This window comes from Cyphomyrmex costatus, unplaced genomic scaffold (genome assembly GCF_001594065.2).
Source record: "Cyphomyrmex costatus isolate MS0001 unplaced genomic scaffold, Ccosl1.0 scaffold192, whole genome shotgun sequence".
NCBI lineage: Eukaryota > Metazoa > Arthropoda > Insecta > Hymenoptera > Formicidae > Cyphomyrmex > Cyphomyrmex costatus.
In genome coordinates this window covers 1,347,264-1,363,404 of record NW_017275954.1, presented here as the reverse complement: position 1 = coordinate 1,363,404, position 16,141 = coordinate 1,347,264, and the positions used below count along the sequence as shown (strand labels likewise).

At 38.1% G+C, this 16,141-nt stretch overlaps 1 protein-coding gene across 1 annotated transcript; it reads right to left on the bottom strand.

Moving 5' to 3' along the window:
- Positions 1 to 3,370: 3,370 nt before the first annotated feature.
- Positions 3,371 to 13,838, bottom strand: LOC108772592 (uncharacterized). Its single transcript, XM_018538149.1, has 16 exons — positions 13,762 to 13,838; positions 13,552 to 13,628; positions 12,882 to 13,095; positions 12,111 to 12,245; positions 11,957 to 11,986; positions 11,336 to 11,420; positions 10,988 to 11,182; positions 10,788 to 10,922; positions 10,404 to 10,644; positions 9,572 to 10,252; positions 8,484 to 9,439; positions 7,581 to 8,377; positions 6,806 to 7,121; positions 5,909 to 6,158; positions 5,594 to 5,821; positions 3,371 to 5,459 (listed from the first exon to the last, which is right to left on the bottom strand). Exons 1-16 carry the CDS (start codon positions 13,836 to 13,838, stop codon positions 5,254 to 5,256), a joined length of 4,623 nt encoding a protein of 1,540 aa, XP_018393651.1. The 3' UTR covers positions 3,371 to 5,253.
- Positions 13,839 to 16,141: the final 2,303 nt, after the last annotated feature.

Sequence of the window (16,141 nt, the reverse complement as noted above, 5' to 3'; positions counted from 1 at the left end):
TACAATTGATCAATCAAGAAACGCTTTAAAGTATTTGTAGCATGGCGTTGACCGTATTCTATGCCTTCCTGTTGACGCTTTTTTTATTCTCTCTTTTTCACTCTCTCTCTTTCTCTCTTTTTCTCTTACACTTTTTCTTTTTCGCAAATGATTCGATTGAGGATTACATGGTGACGCTTGTTTTTAAACCCAGCTGTACGACATGTTTAATAATTGTGACACAAACAGGATATAGTAGCGAGTTTTCTTTTTTCAATATCGATGAACACTTCGATGCACGCTTCAAAGTGGAAAAAGGGTATCGTTGTCGGACTGGCAATTTCTGCTTTTGGCACTACCTTGGCACTTAATTTTTAAAAATCACTTTGAAATTCGCTCTCTTCTAAAATTTATAGCTCTTCCATTTCTTTTATTTTGCAGAAAATCATAAATATAAGAATAGAAATTTGAAAAGTATGTTTAATCTTTTAATGGTCAAAAAATATAAATATATTTAAATATTTAAATTATAGATATATATATATAATTTATATAATTAATTTTTATTTTAGAAAAATGAAGTTCAAAATGTAAATTTTAAATGCATAATCAATGAAACTAGACGTCGCATAATAACGTTCAAAAGAATTTAAAATGTCTTGTCTAATGAAGCTTTCTGCAGTTAATTTATATTTCTATCTATCTTTAATTGCTTTGTATCTAAATTTTATAATAGTTTATCGTGGACCTCCGAAGAGTGCTTGGCTAGTCCGATAAGAGCAGAATTGTTCAATATTTAAGAGTTTATTTTGAATTGTTCGTTCACTGTTTCCAGAGGCCGTTATAATTTATTAAAGAAATCTCGCTACGCACTTAGCCGTCCAGTTAGAATGGCGCCACGGGATGAAGGAAAGGAATGACACGGAATACACGAATCGTAAATTACGCAAGGACATATCCACCAATAACGCAACAACGATTTTATGTCCTTGAAATAGTTTAGTTCTAGTCTGAAGAAAATCTTTCTAAAATATATCGAGAGACGGAACGCGGAAATTGATCAATCGTGATCCCGATCATCACTGATCCAATTATTATATGTTCCCATCGTTCCCCGATAAATCTCTAGAAAATTGTTGCCTTAGGTAGTAAGATAAAAAAAACTTAAGTTTACATGACGAGAGTACAAAATTGTAATTATCGCAGCTAGAACGTGCTGAATCGATTACAATGTAAAATGACGATATAAATGAGCAAATAATAAGATAACAATGAAAATTTCTTTTTGATCTACGTTCCTCGTGATAGAGCAAATCGAAATCTTTTCAAGATCTCTGAAGCCCCGTTTCCCCATTTTCCGTAGTTCGTAATCTCCTTTTCGCGCACGATTTATAACACGTTATTGATGACAGACAAAGAGGGGAGATAACCTGTCTTTCTCGCAATCGATACATGACGCACGTAAACGTCATCGCTGAGATTTATTCGTAGTTGAGGGAACAACATATATGCGGCGATTTACCTGATAAACGTGTCGCTGCGGAGTAAAAATTTGATTAAAGAGACAGTTACACCATGAATTTTTTACTCATATGCGCATTCGTCACGTTCATTGATGGCACACAAATGTCATAAATCTTTAACAGAGATCGTCAAATGTAAACATAGCTCTCAATTCTAAATTGTAATTAATATTGCACGGTTATTTAATGTCAATTTGAAATTTCCTATGTCAAATAAATTTTCTGCGATAAATTATAGGGAAAACATTTTGATTACACATATGAAGTGCTTTGAAATCGATTTCTCAGAAATGTCTGTCGAAGATAATACATATTTAGAGGATTCTGAAAATTATCATATTTCAAATACTCTGAATAAATTCTCGAAATTTAGAAGATCGTGACTGAAAATAAACTTGATAAAATAATATACAATTATGAAATATAAAGAAATTTGAATTGGCAAGTATAATTTTATAATACATTAAAAAAAATTGTTATTGAGGTACCAATATAGAGTTTTAAAAACCTTTTTCTTAAAAAGTTATCCTGCACTTGTAAGAAATATAGATAATATAGATAATAATTAATTATATTTATATGAATAATGTTTTGTAAATTACTATTATTTTAATCTGATTCCAAATGTTTTTACGGAAATAAAAAAACAGATAATTTTCAAAATCTGTCAAAATTTTCTATCTCAATATTAAAAAAATAAGATTATTGAACGTCCAGAAAAATAATTTATTTAATTTTTATATTAAACAGAGAGAATTGGATGTGACATGTGATGTTTGCACATATGCCATAAACTTTCTTTTAGTCTGATGCAAAGTTGCACCTGTTTGTATAACTTTTCACCATATCTTACGATTACCAGATTAAAACAGTTGCAACAACATATACGATTGTAGTATACATGTTAACGGTAATCGTTTCATGATAATACACGTAAACATAGATACATACGTTTCTTACGTATGTAAATGGCTTACACTGGATGATACGAGTGATACGGATTTACATGCGATACGATATTACTCGCATATTGAGAGCCGATGTATAATCCATATGATTCGATTTTAACACATATGTTACGATAGAATTGTTGTAAAAATTATTATTTTCTACGCGCGCGTCTGCGCGCTTGGGACAGTTTATTATTTATGTGCTCAGAGATTTGTAACGCGAGAAAATTGTGGAGTAGAAAATTATGAAGGGCTATCCGTGTCATGTACATGTTTATTTGCAAACACGTGTCCTACAAAATAAAAACGCAAATCGCACTCATTTATAACCATCAACGAAATAGCTAGAAATACGCGATGATACCGATCGAAGGTAAGTCTCTAATCTCTTATTTTGTAAAATAATTTCTGGAATATAATAGCTCTTATGACTTTCCACTCCATAATTGTTAATGCGCGATAAAATAGGTGCCTCGTATTTCAGCTTTCAGTTTATAATGACTGCAATGCATTGTGGATACATATAGTTTTCTATATACATTCGCGAGTATCGTTTACAGAATATTGGCTTATTAATATTATTTTATACATCGCTTCACAAATGGGGACATATAATGGGTATATCGTGTTCGTTAAAAATGTTAAATGCACATTTGTATAATGCACAATACAAACATCTAACATATACTTATTTGATTTCTCAGAATTCTTATTCTCCCACAAAAAATGTTTCCATGACTGTTGAAATACGAGACGCCATTTTCGCGCTAAAGTGCTATATGATCATACGTCGCAGCTTGATACACACAGAGCATCAGAAACTTATCCTTGAATTTCAATGATAAAATCTTTAACAAATTTAAATTCTATTTCACAAGAGGATCGTTCGTTACATTTGAATATTTAATATTAAACATTTGGATATAATTAGATAAATAAAAATTTTGATATAATAAATGGATAAAATCTGTTTACCTTCTGTAATTACGTGACAGATTTAAGATCTAAAAACAATTCTTTGTATAATTACCGTTAAAAAATTACTGATTACTCTACACACTTACGACCAAAAGTATTTATTTCGAATGAATTTATTATTAAAATTAAGGTCAACTGTTCCAGAACGCCCTGTAGATTTTACGATGACAAAAGTCGAACTCGCATTGTACGATGACCCGATCTTGATAGTAATAACACTCGCGGACGTTTCGCGTTTGTTACTCTTTGATTGCGATTAATATAATTTTCTTTTCATCTTTTTTTTTTTGCTTTTCATTGATAGATTGTTCTGAGCAATTGAGATCTAGCATTGGAGGGATTTCATATACCTGAAACGTTAGTCACTCTTGTCATGTCGCCGTGTCCGTTTCACACCCTGGATGCTCTGCCGCGTTTCAGGGCGCGATCGAGTCCTCATTTCACTGCACTGAAACTACACTGGAGGACCCGTTCGTATGAGACGCTGATGAAATCCGTTATCTCTTTTGAATCCTCTCGTTGACTTTGATAACGCTGATTAACCTACCGACGTTCCTTCATCCTCAATCTTTTTACTCTATTGTTTTTTTTTTCTTGCTTAATCATCTTCTCTTTCAGATATTTTTTTGTCTTTCTCGTTCTATCTCCATTTTTTCTCTCAACATCGTACTCGGCTCTCATCCATCCGCTCTTCGCACTCATCGCATTCAGCATTCACACTTATCTGAGGATAACAATTGACATACGTTTCGTAACTTTCCTATACGACTAGACAATGTGTCGTTGCATTGTCTTATACTTTTATTATTTTATTTTTATTATCTATTAATATTGTTATTTTTGCTGTTCTTAATGCGTGGCTGTACATTATAGCGAATTGATCCGGCAACAGAGCCTTGCTCGTTGAAGTCTCATTTCCTTTCTTTTAAAAGAAAAGTACATTCCCGAATTTAATTGTTGATACGGTTGCGTCGATGAATAATTTTCGTCTCCTTTTCTTTTACGATCGCGATCCGTTTTTTTCACGACGAGATGTTGATGAAGCTGAATGGTGCCTGGCGACCGTATCATGTCCTCTTGTAATTACTTCATTTGTGCTAGGCCAAACGCGATGATCAGGTTTTGTTTCAATTTTTCCTTTCTCGAGTGTGAAAATTTTGAAGTACGTTCGATCATTCATGCACATCGCATCACTCACAGCAATGGCGTGCATGATATGTAATAGGAGTCTTCCAAGCATATATACTTAACTTTCGCACTACGTTATATCTTTTCTGTGTTTTCATATCTTTTTCCATCTTTTTGGTCGATATCACTACCTACTACTACTACCACCGTCATCATCACCATCACTAGAATAGGTCCGTTTCACGGCGAGCTACAGGTCCATTCAATTCGAATGCCCACAGGACGAATTCTCGATGAAGCGTTGCGGGAATGAAACCGAAATTCGACCGTCAATGATAAAGACGCGCGACTTTTTCGCATTCGTGATATATGGTATCAAGATGATAACGAGAACCTAACGAATGTTTCAATTACTAACGACGGCGTGCATCGCGTTTTCGTAAAAAAGATTGGATTGCCTCGCTTCGAAATCCCATTCGTTTCTTTGGAAGAAGACTGCTAAGAGAAGAGAAGAAGCGAGACAACGCTGGACAGGATGTCTATAATATATATACTTTAATCACGGAATGGTCAAAGATGTCGCGGAGAATGCGACGCTTTCCGAGGCCGCGTTCGAGTTCCTGTTCTTTTTTTTGTTTTGTTTTAATTAAACTACAGTTAATTTATTTCTTTGTGTGCGCTAGACTGTTCTTTCCTTATCTGAAATATTTCAGTCCCGCGACCAGCAGGAATTTTTCGATGAAAAGCTCGGAATCGAGGACGGCGATATGCGCGGCTCGGCCTATCAGGGCGTTCGCCGTCGGCGGTAGAGCGTGATGCACGTCGTATCTGACGAGACTGACGCCGGGCGCCGACATCACAGGATACAGAATGTTGTGCACCATCTCACGATATGCGGCACCTGGAAGGGTATAAGTCCAATTTCTAATTAATGTGTCTCGATCATTAATTAATTGAACGATTTTACTCAATTAATTTACTCGTCTTAATAAAAAACAAATCACGAATAAAATAATCCACGCTTAAATTTGATACCTTGATCCGTCGGATCTCGTACGGCAGCCTTGCAGAGCTCGATTCGAGCAGAGTGCAAGGGTACATATCGATCCTGGGCGCTGCCACATAGCAAGACGTGTTTGAACTTCTGCAGATTGCTTTTCTGGCTCAAACGGAACATGAAAGAGCGTCTCACGTCCGGTGAGTCCTTCATGGCTAATTGTAGCAAAGATCCGGACTTTTTCCACTTCTGCATGAACCACATGCCTATGCAAATGGATGACAAAACGAAAATTACCCTCGAGATTGAGGCTCTTCCAATATCAAACGATGCATTGAGGGTATTAGGCTTACCTGCATTCACCAAACCGCTTGTGTTGTAAAGAGTACCCAAGTGTGGTCCGCTTAAGCTGAGGAAGGTATGTAGACGAGGAAGTAGTGGACGCAGCTGCGGTCTTGTCAGGGCACTCCGGATAATTATGGTCCCAAGAGAATGCCCGATAAAACTGACCTTTCTCGGATTCAGGCCCGACGATTCAATATGATAGAGAATTTCGGACACTAATCGGTCGGTCATCGTTTCGAAGTCAGAAAAGGTGTCTCCCTTTCGTACAATACAAACAACATAAAATAATTATTATTAATTTATTCATTAAAAATTTGAGCATTGAGTTGAATTTAAAATGCGTTTGTAATGTAAAAAGAATTGGCACAATTAATTAATTTTATTGAGATTAGTGTTCTGAGTACTAACTAACAAAGTTAATTGGAAACGTTTCCACTTTGAATTGAGTTCACCACAGTGCGAAAGTCAAGTATAAACTACGATCATTGATCTTAACTTCGGCAGTGAGAAAGATTTAAATCCAGAGAATCGAAACGTTTGCAGTTAACTTCGTTGGTAAGTACATTCTAATTGTTTGCGAATTTCTTATCACCTTATAGTTAATATAATTTACGCATTAATAAAAAATAAGAAGAGGCTCATAGACACACTTTATATTCTATTTTTTATTCTTGAAGTTATAATATATAAAACTATTTTTATTTTTCTTTACTGAGAATTATCGATTGCGTTCAGCAGACTTAATAATTGCAAGTAAGGGCTGCTAAATTCTACTAAATCTAATTGAATGATCTAGAAGAATACACTACATATAATAACAGCGAGCGTTCACTTAACTGTTGAGTCTGCTGAATGCAATCGATGTCTTAATAATTTTTCAAGATTATTGGCCAGATGTAATTTACCTGATTTCTTTCGGACATCAAAAAATCCAAGTGCGCCCCAGGTAGACCCAATTCCAAGTACGTCTTAACGAGACGGAGATCGGCGGCATTACCATCAAGACCATGGACACATATGATAAGGTGCACTCCTTCCGGTGAGAAGAGCCGATATTCATCACTGATGTGGAAGTACGGCAGGGTCGAGGCCAGGGTTGGATAATCACTAAGAGGCACATTGGATCTTAATGGTTGAACCGACGGCGAGGAATTCAGAAGGTCACCGTATCCGAGGGAATAGGCACGTTTATGTAAATGCAACTGTGCTTCCTCGTGTTCTCTAGAGGAGGATAAGGTAGACAGAGAAGAGAACTTAACTATGAAAGACAGACGGAACAACGCAAAAGCGAAATGCAAACGGCATTTAGCACTTTTAAGAAGGCGGAAGCGAAATCTCAAGAAGCGTCGTCGCGTTTCTATCGAGAAATAATGTAGTAAGAAAAGAAAGAAAGAATAGAGTGTATGTAACCAATATCCACACAGCTTAATTCAAAGTTGTTGATGGATTAGTTGCCAGATTTTTAGAATGTCTATTATTATATGTTCTATTTCTCAAGCAGATTGTTCAGACTCTCTAGTTTGGTTAATAAAAAAACAACAATAAATTAAATTAAATAATTTAAGCTTCACAGATTATTTGGTTCACAACTTCAAATCTCACTCCATGAATATTAGAGTTAAGGAAGCAGTTCTGATTGGGTGGGCTGTTCGCGTTATTATACGTGAAAATTTGGCACACCTGTAGATTTTGCCGGAGAAGCTCATTTGCCTTTTAAACTCCTCTTTGCATTTCTTAAAGTTGATAAAATCATCCTGCGTAGACTGCAACAACTCCTTTCCTTCCTGATAACAGTCCAAACAAATGTCCCTAGTGCCATAGGCACTTTCCCTGTCTCGATCTCGATTTCGTTGTGGACTGCAAGGTGCTGTTTTGTTCTGTTTTGGGCTCCTGGTTTGTTTTACCGTTTCGTATACGTGGTAGAGTGGATTATCGATCGGTGCCGGTGGATCACGAAACTCTTCAGGAGGCGGCGGCTCATCCTGGAACATTTTTGGCGGCGGTAGTCGCACTTCTTCGTACGAGTGCTCCTCCATACTGTCCTTCGTGACGAGAGGACGATCTTTGCGTGGCACGATCTTCGATAGTTTCTGCCGCAGCTGCTCGCTCGAAAGCTTGGCTTGGTTGCGACGCTGCTCCGAGCTGGAGGTGTCGCCGCTACTGACCCAACCGGAACATTCGGACGTTAGATTGCTCGAGCTCGAGCTCGGCGTGGGGCTGCTAGGTCTGGTGGACGGCGGACTGAGAAGATGCGGTATGATCGGTAAGTTGTTGCTTAGGTTGTCCTTGCTGTCGCGTATCGGCATACAGGGCAGAGAGACTGCGCTGCGTGGCACGACCACTTTGTTTTGAGTCACCGGCACGCTGGCGCATCGCAGTCTTTTTACGTTCGGCGGAGGTACCCCGAAGCTCGACACGTCCGACGGCGTTGTGCCGTTGGTCGTTGGTGCCTCCATGGGTGATTTTATGGGTTCCATCTAAACAGCAAATATTAGAGAATATTAAAATATAAATTAAATTAAACGCGTATAAATAAAAATGTAGTATACATTTTTGTATTATTTTTTGGTGTTGCCGTCTTACCTTCAGGATAATTTTATTGTTGTTCTCCACTTCGAGGACGCTCGCAGTCGTTGAAGAGGAATGACGGTATTTGGGCAAAGGGGCGACAGCAGGATCTTGATACGCCGGAGGTGGCGGTGCCGGTTTTCTATTTTTGTGATTGCACTTTCTCTCACTTTTGTGGTTGCTTTCTTCTATAGGATGATCCGTATCAAGGACGGGTGCTGAGTGCGGTCTTCTGTTATGCTTGTCTTTCTTTCTCTCGCGAGACTCTTTCTTTGATTCCGGTTTTAGGGCTATTACTTCGTAAATCGGTTCCTGAATCGCCTCCGCGTTCTTCTTCTCGGTCTGACCGCGTCGTTGCTTCTCCTCGTTGTAATTCTGCGTTACGCCATTGCGAGGCGACTTAACCGATCGTTCTGCTCTTCTTCGAGTCGGTCGATCTCGCCGGAAGTCACAGCACTCATTGCGCTCCACGTCTTCGAGCAATCGTTCCGTACTCTTCGGCCTCTTCGGCTTGTCATCGTTACGAATTCTTCCGCTGGTGTTGCCGTTTGTGCGATAGAAAAATGAATCCGTGGTCGCATAATAATTGGATTTCTTGCTCGCAGAATCCGCCAGATGCAAATGGCTACTGGTCACCGCGCTGCCATTCATGCACTCTGGTATCTCTGGGCGGCTTCTTTGCGTCATCGATGTCTTGCCGATTGTATGATATCTGCGATTTTCAACGCCATTCGTTTGACTATACTTGCCTGTCTGATGTCCAGATTTTCTAGAGTTTCCTCGATAAGTAACTCTATCCAATGTCGCTGTATGCAACGACTGTGGATCCTGTAGGAAGTCACCGTTTATGCTTGCCTTAGCGGATAGAAAGCTACTTTGGTCGTTTGTGGTCATTGGCAACGGTTGGCGAGTTCCCAGGCGATGACTACGTGGCTCCAGCCGTATTCTTCTGGTATCGAGAGAATGATAATCTATACGAAATAAGAAATATATTAAACCGTTTTTAGGATTTTTTTTTTTTAAATATTCATTCGTCAACGTTATTAATTTTTTTAATACTATTTTGTTTTGAAACTTTGAATATACAATACATTTTATCGTACCTTCTATCGTATTTGCTGACTTGCTGTCCGTCAAGCAATCGGGCAATTGATTAAGATCCAAGGCGCCCATGTACGTTGGCACAGCAAGATTCTGATCGCAGGATTTAGACGAAGGTCGATAACCGGGCAATTGTCCACCGGGCGGCAATTCAGGAAACATCACCGCCAGTAGTGAGCCAATGGAAGAGGATTGATAGTCGGACTGTTGCTGTTGCTGCCGGTTCGGTACCAGCATTTGCGTGGACTTGGCTCGAGGCAGAGGTATCACTGGCGTGGAACCCAGAGATGGGTTCGGCGCGGAACAAGCCTGCTGACCCGAGGGCGGAAAGAGGGTGCTAATGGACGGCACTGTCGACCTGGATTTCCCCCTGGAAGGAACCGTCGCGGGTGGCGTGACGTTTCGACCACCGCCACGCAGCCCCCGTGAGAATAATTGGGTCGACACAGACCTGGGCAAAGTTTTTGGCGATGTTCTAGACTGCAGAGGCGCTACTAACTCGGGACCCAGCTGATCGAGCGACTTGCTGTGCCTTGCTGGAAGCGTGGAAGGCGTCAGTATGAGGCGAGCCTGGATCGATCCGATGTCTTGAGCTGCGCCTTCGCTCCTGGGCGACCAGATACCCATAGAGCGCGACTCAAGGATTGCAGCTATACCGCAACTGCAGTCGTCCATGCTAGGAACTAAGAAAAAAACATTTCGTGTAAAGTTTTCAAAAAATATATACTAATATTCTAGAATTATTATTTACAATTTAGAATTATTTATATTATTTATTTGTATATAAATATAATCTTAAATCAATAAATATCATTGCACATATATTGTGCTTACCGCTGTTTCTATGTCTCTGCTGCATGTCAGCGTACTGATCCTCGAAAATCAAAGGCAACGAATGAAGATCGCCGTCTACTTCCGGACAATGAACAGGTAACGGTGGCAAAGATGCGAGATAACGCGATCTTCGAGCAGCCTCGCTTACCGCTTGATAAGACTGATAATTCGCGTCGTAACAGCCCGCTGCCGATGTTCTCGGGTTCTCTAATACAAAGAAACCCTCCGCAAACCGCTTTACCTACAAATTGATAATTAATTGCGAATAAATAAAACATCATGAAGTGTATAAGTTTGTTTAGTTTAATATTAATATTTAAAAAATTTAGTATTGGATAGTATTATATATTTTTAATCTGAATATAATTTATAAGTGTTGCTTACTCTTAATTGATGATGAATTCGTGCTAAATGCTGATGAACCGCTTCTCGGCCGGAGAACGCTTCGAGGAAATGCTGCCAAAGGACAATATTTTGTGCGCAAAGTTGGGCTATGTCAGCCTCTTCAGTGTTCATCAACTGTAAAAGACAAATTTAAAAAGACATCTGTTAAAAATTAAATGCACATAATGCAAAATGCAAACCTTCGTGATCTCCTTGTGCGTATTTTGTGCGAGCTCGAGCGCCCTTTGTTGCCAAGAAGGTAGAAGCCGTGCCAAGTCGGACAAATCGTTTAGTAAAGATTCCCTTGCGGCTAAGAGCAGTCTCGTGACTTCTTGCTGGACCAGTCTCGCATGCTGTATCCTCGTCGTTGATCCGACGCATCTCGTAGTGGTCTCCTGAAACGATTCACTTGTTACTAAAATTTTATTATTATAAAATTTATTGGATAATAAATGGATTATGAATAATGCATTGGATGATGAGTATAATATTCATTCAATATCTATCTAGCGGTATATCCGTTGTTTAATCGTTTTAAACGAACTCACGATATTTCCGAGGGTTGTCGCATTACTCTCGCCGTTCGCCGCGGATTGTTTAAATTGCAGCCAGGGTTTTCCGCTTCGCGGCGCACTACAATCATAATTCGATACATTCTTTCAAAAACTTTTAGAAAAGAGTATATTCACTTTTAGATTGTCACTCTGAAGAGTGAAATCTCTTTTTAAATCATTCTTTATCAAGATTGGCTTAATTTTCACACTTTAGAGTGAAATTCTACATCAAAAAATTTAGAGAGTAGCAGTGCTTGTTTAGGCAGACACTGTTAATTTTTATGATGAATGTAATTAGCAGCATTTACTAAAGATTTATTTAACTCGCGTCGCAGAGTAGCGAAAAACAGACCGCGCGTGTAAGCTATGTTTTATCTGTTTATTTTTCGGACAAAATACATTGTGATCATGCGTATCGCAATGTTCTTTAACATTAAGCTTTTGAAATTGTGTGGGAGTCAATATTAATCACTGCATCGTAAATTCAAATTCAAGACAAAGTTAGTTAGTTGAGGAATTCAGAAGTCGTGGAAGAAATAATAAATAGTGCTACTATACACTCGCGCGGAAAGTTCAGCCAGTTCTGAGCTTCTTTCCAAAGTGTCAAGAACTTACCAACTCTGCACTACGTGCAGTATGCTCTTCCTGCGTTCATCGGAGATGAAAACAGACGATCATAAAACAAAAAAAAGAGGCTCTCGTGAGAGACAACGTCGATTGTTTGCCGGGCAGTATTTCGAGAATATTACGAAGCGCAAGCGATACTGACTTTATGTAGGGCTGATGAAGTGCCACGAGGCAGGCGTGGATCGTAATGGACACCGCAGCAAGATGAAAGTAATCAAAGAGCACTGGCAGATGATAGTGAAGGCCCTTCGTGGGTGTGAAGTTCAACTGCAACGCCCTGAAAAAGAACGTCCTATCGATCACCAACGACTCTGTAATAGTTGCTTTCAGTCGAAACTATCATCGATCAGTTCGGCCCAATTCCAAACAGTTTGCGAACAAATATCCAACAGATGTCTAATAGATCTGTCTAAAACACGTTTGACAAATTATGTTATCTTTAAGAGGTCTTTTACGATGAGCGTCAGAAATTGCCCGAGAAAATTTTTAACATCGTTTACTAAATTTACGTCACTTTTATCTATTTTCCTGAAGAAAAAACTTAGAAACGCTATTATATATAACGTACCATAGAAATGAATGAGAAAGAGTTTTTCATTTTATTTCGCAAAAATTCTTTCCGTGTTTTGATGCTATCGGATAATTACCCGACATTAATACCAGAAAATAACTGAAGTAAATGCTCTAACTCATTTTACTTTGTGTATTAAATTTCAGATTTATCCATCTTATTGTCATTAATTTATTCCCTTGTAAGTTCTTATGCCCTGTTCGAGAAAGGTCGCAAACAAGAGATAAGAATTGCACGGCCGGCTGATTGCTCAGATTGCTCGCAATCCAACCCTTGCGTATCCCTGCTGTCACTATGGGAAAGGAATACATCGGCGTTCGTGTTAGATGGCAAGACGCTTACCTCGAGGACACGCAAGCCATGTTGCCTGGTTGCGTCGGCTCGCTGAACCATAGCTCGACGCCTAGATTAAAGTGGGTGCGCGACAGGGCCTCCTCAATCTTGTGACTATGCACGAGCACATGCGCTCGGAATAGGACAGAAGTGCCGAGTGTCACCTCCTCGTTCCTGTAGAGGATCTGAAAGCGCTTACTCGTGCCCGGCGCCTCCAGCGAGTCTGCAACACAACGGTGCGTGCCTCTCCATCGAATTCGACGTCGCTCGCCTCGGGGATAGATCGATCGATTGGGGTGAATGGATTCAGCAAGTACATTCGCGTGGCATAACTAAGAACTTCGGATAGTCTGAGATACGATCGCGAGACTTTCACGCGTGATACGCACGTGAAAAATCAAAATGTCGAAACATAAAGGAAGATAGGTATAAAGAGAAATGTTTTAAGATACACATGACTGGAAGGTTTTCATAATAAATTCGACAATATTATTGAGATATATGCCCATCTATCATATTTACTTTAAATAATTGTTTCTATTGATGAGGTGAAGGCGGAAAGGGGTAAAATCTTAATACACTAAATATAGTGACTGTACATGTAAATTTAATATAACATGCAAAGTAAAATGTCTGTATCACAGAAACAATTTTGATTTCTGATTATCGAAATGCTTACGATTTCGTGATTGATTGACTTCCACTTTGACTGGTAACTTTGGCGATACTCTAAGAGCAGTTCGGATCTGATAATATCTGTAAAAAAGAGTACATAAAGAATTTCCCTGATAGACGATCAAACTAGTCTTGGCGACCAATCGGAATCGCAATATTTTACGAAGATACGATACGACATTATATACCGAAAGATACAGAGCGATAATCTCACCCGCGCTGGAAGAGATCGACATTGTAAAACTTGCAGAGCTCGAGGGAAAACTCGAGGGTGGCCTGTAAATCGCTCATCTCGATCCTCGCGATGGAAGGAACCACCCCCGTCCCGTGCTACCCTGGCACAGCCCCTAATCGCACGAAGACTGGCTTTGCCCAATACGATGACTTGCAAGCACAAAATTTTCAGGGCCTTGCCGAACCTCTCGGTTCGCTCCAGCCATCTTGAGAAGAAATCTCAGCGCCAAAAATCCTCTGCAAATAACATACGTGTTCTCGGTTCACAATAGGTTAATCTCCTGTCAAAAAATAAAAGTTTTTAAAAGATAAAAAAAAATATTAAACAAATACTAGAATCTTTTTAGGACCATACAATTGATAAACAATAATAAACAAGAAGAAGGAAGCCAATAACGGTTAAAGCTGGATCACAGTGCTCTTATTATAATTGTGTGAATTTTATATACTGCGTATGTATGCTGAAAAACTATCAGCGTCGCGATTTTTGAAGGGACTATATACGCAGTATATAAAATTCACACAATTATAATAAGCATGATGATCCAGCTTTGACCGTTATTGGCTTCCTTCTTCTTGTTTATTATTGTTTACAAATATTAAACATATAAAAGATATAAATATTAAAGACATGAGATTATAGCATAAAAGAATTTTTATAAAAAAAAAAATGATTTTGCTAAAGTTTATTAAAAAATTTAGGTGGATGCAGATCTAAACATAATTTTGTTGGACCATCTAAATAATTATTATTAGGTAGACAACTCAAGCTCGATTATGAGCAATGTTGTAAAAAAAATTGACATTATAAGGTGATCCTATACACGATCAATAACACTAATCAGTAATATTAAATCAGTAATACTGACAGTACATCAATATTGATTTTTAGTATTTTTACAACTTTACACGATTACTATTATTGATAATGCATTTCACTTTAATTTTACGTATATATCTATTGCACTGTGACATACTGTAACATGAATCCTAATGCAAACGATACTGATGCTTGAAAACCAAAATTCAGACACTGTCAGTATTCTACGTCAGTCCATCAATATTGACCACACACGATCAGTAATATTATCAGTATTTGTTAATATTGACAGTATTATATGCTATAGGTGACCGTGTAGGTTACCTATAACATTCAATTTGTCGTAATTATTTTAGTTCAGATCTATACTTAACTAAACTTTTATATACTTTAACAAAACCGTTCTTTTCGTGTATATAGGCATCATATAGGCATTGGAATATTAGATATAATAAGTGCATAAAACAGAAAAGCGATTATATTATGTAAGTAAAATTATATGCTTTCAACGAGTTGCTGTATTATATTAACGTAATACCGCGAAATGTAAAATCTATTTTGATAGTTCTATCAATATAATAATTTATAGTACCTAATTGCTATAACATTGATCGAAAATGTAACGTCGCAAAATATTTAATAGTTTCTCATTGTTAAGGACATTTAAGGACAAGCCGGAAAGCGCGTTTCATAGACGTACGTCGGGAAGAGCCATATAGCCCATAACCATCTCGTTAAAGTTTCATCGTTACCCGTATGATATTCGTCGTTTCACGGCGATAAAAACTTGAACAGGAGCATGCCTATGTTTGTGTATGTCATAAATAAATCGACGACATCTAACTTAGCCGTGGCCAAATTTAGTCAGGAATAAACTTAGTCTCTTGGCCAATTAATTTCTAAGCGGATTATCACGTTTAGCTATTGTATAAAATCTCGGATTGTAATAAGCGTTGGTTGAAAGAACAACGACCGGACGTTATGTAGACGTGATCCGACAATGCGATGGCGCAGAGAGGGACAGAGCTTCAATAAACTCCTCTTTTTGCGTGTACAAATCGATATACCGAAGGCCGATGTAGTCTATCCGCTTTGATGTATACGTAATGTTTATAGCGTGAAAAGTATTTCCCAGCATTTCATTGCCAAGGACGTTCAAAAGCGTGCACGCGAATGCAATTATCCAAGTCCAGTTTTCTACTTCATTTCTGAAGAAGAAAGAAGAAGAGAAGATCAATGGCTACATAGTTAAATTTTCCTAAGACCCACTTAATAAAGAAGCAAATAAAAGACTTAACTGCGAGAAGAGATTTTCAATGAAAATTAAAGGATTTCTAGCCATTGAGAAGTTATTAAAAAAACGTGCATAGTTTTTTAGATAATTTCAAATTCATATCTTTAACAGAAAAAGCATTTCAGGGATTTGCTGAAATATTTTAAAATGTTTCTGAAAATAGTGGCCCTTTAATACGCTCTTATTAAAATATGAAGTTTAAAAATCCATGAATACCTTTTTAACCGTAGAATATATTTTGCAAAA

What these genes read in the sequence shown, in the direction of transcription:
- LOC108772592 (XM_018538149.1), bottom strand. Translation starts at nt 13,838, where the DNA reads ATGAGCGATTTACAGGCCACCCTCGAGTTTTCCCTCGAGCTCTGCAAG. An exon ending in CGACAACCCTCGGAAATATC is followed by an intron (nt 11,183 to 11,335) that starts GTGAGTTCGTTT and finishes GAATCGTTTCAG; the next exon opens with GAGACCACTACGAGATGCGT. An exon ending in AAGCGGTTTGGTGAATGCAG is followed by an intron (nt 5,822 to 5,908) that starts GTAAGCCTAATA and finishes CCATTTGCATAG; the next exon opens with GCATGTGGTTCATGCAGAAG.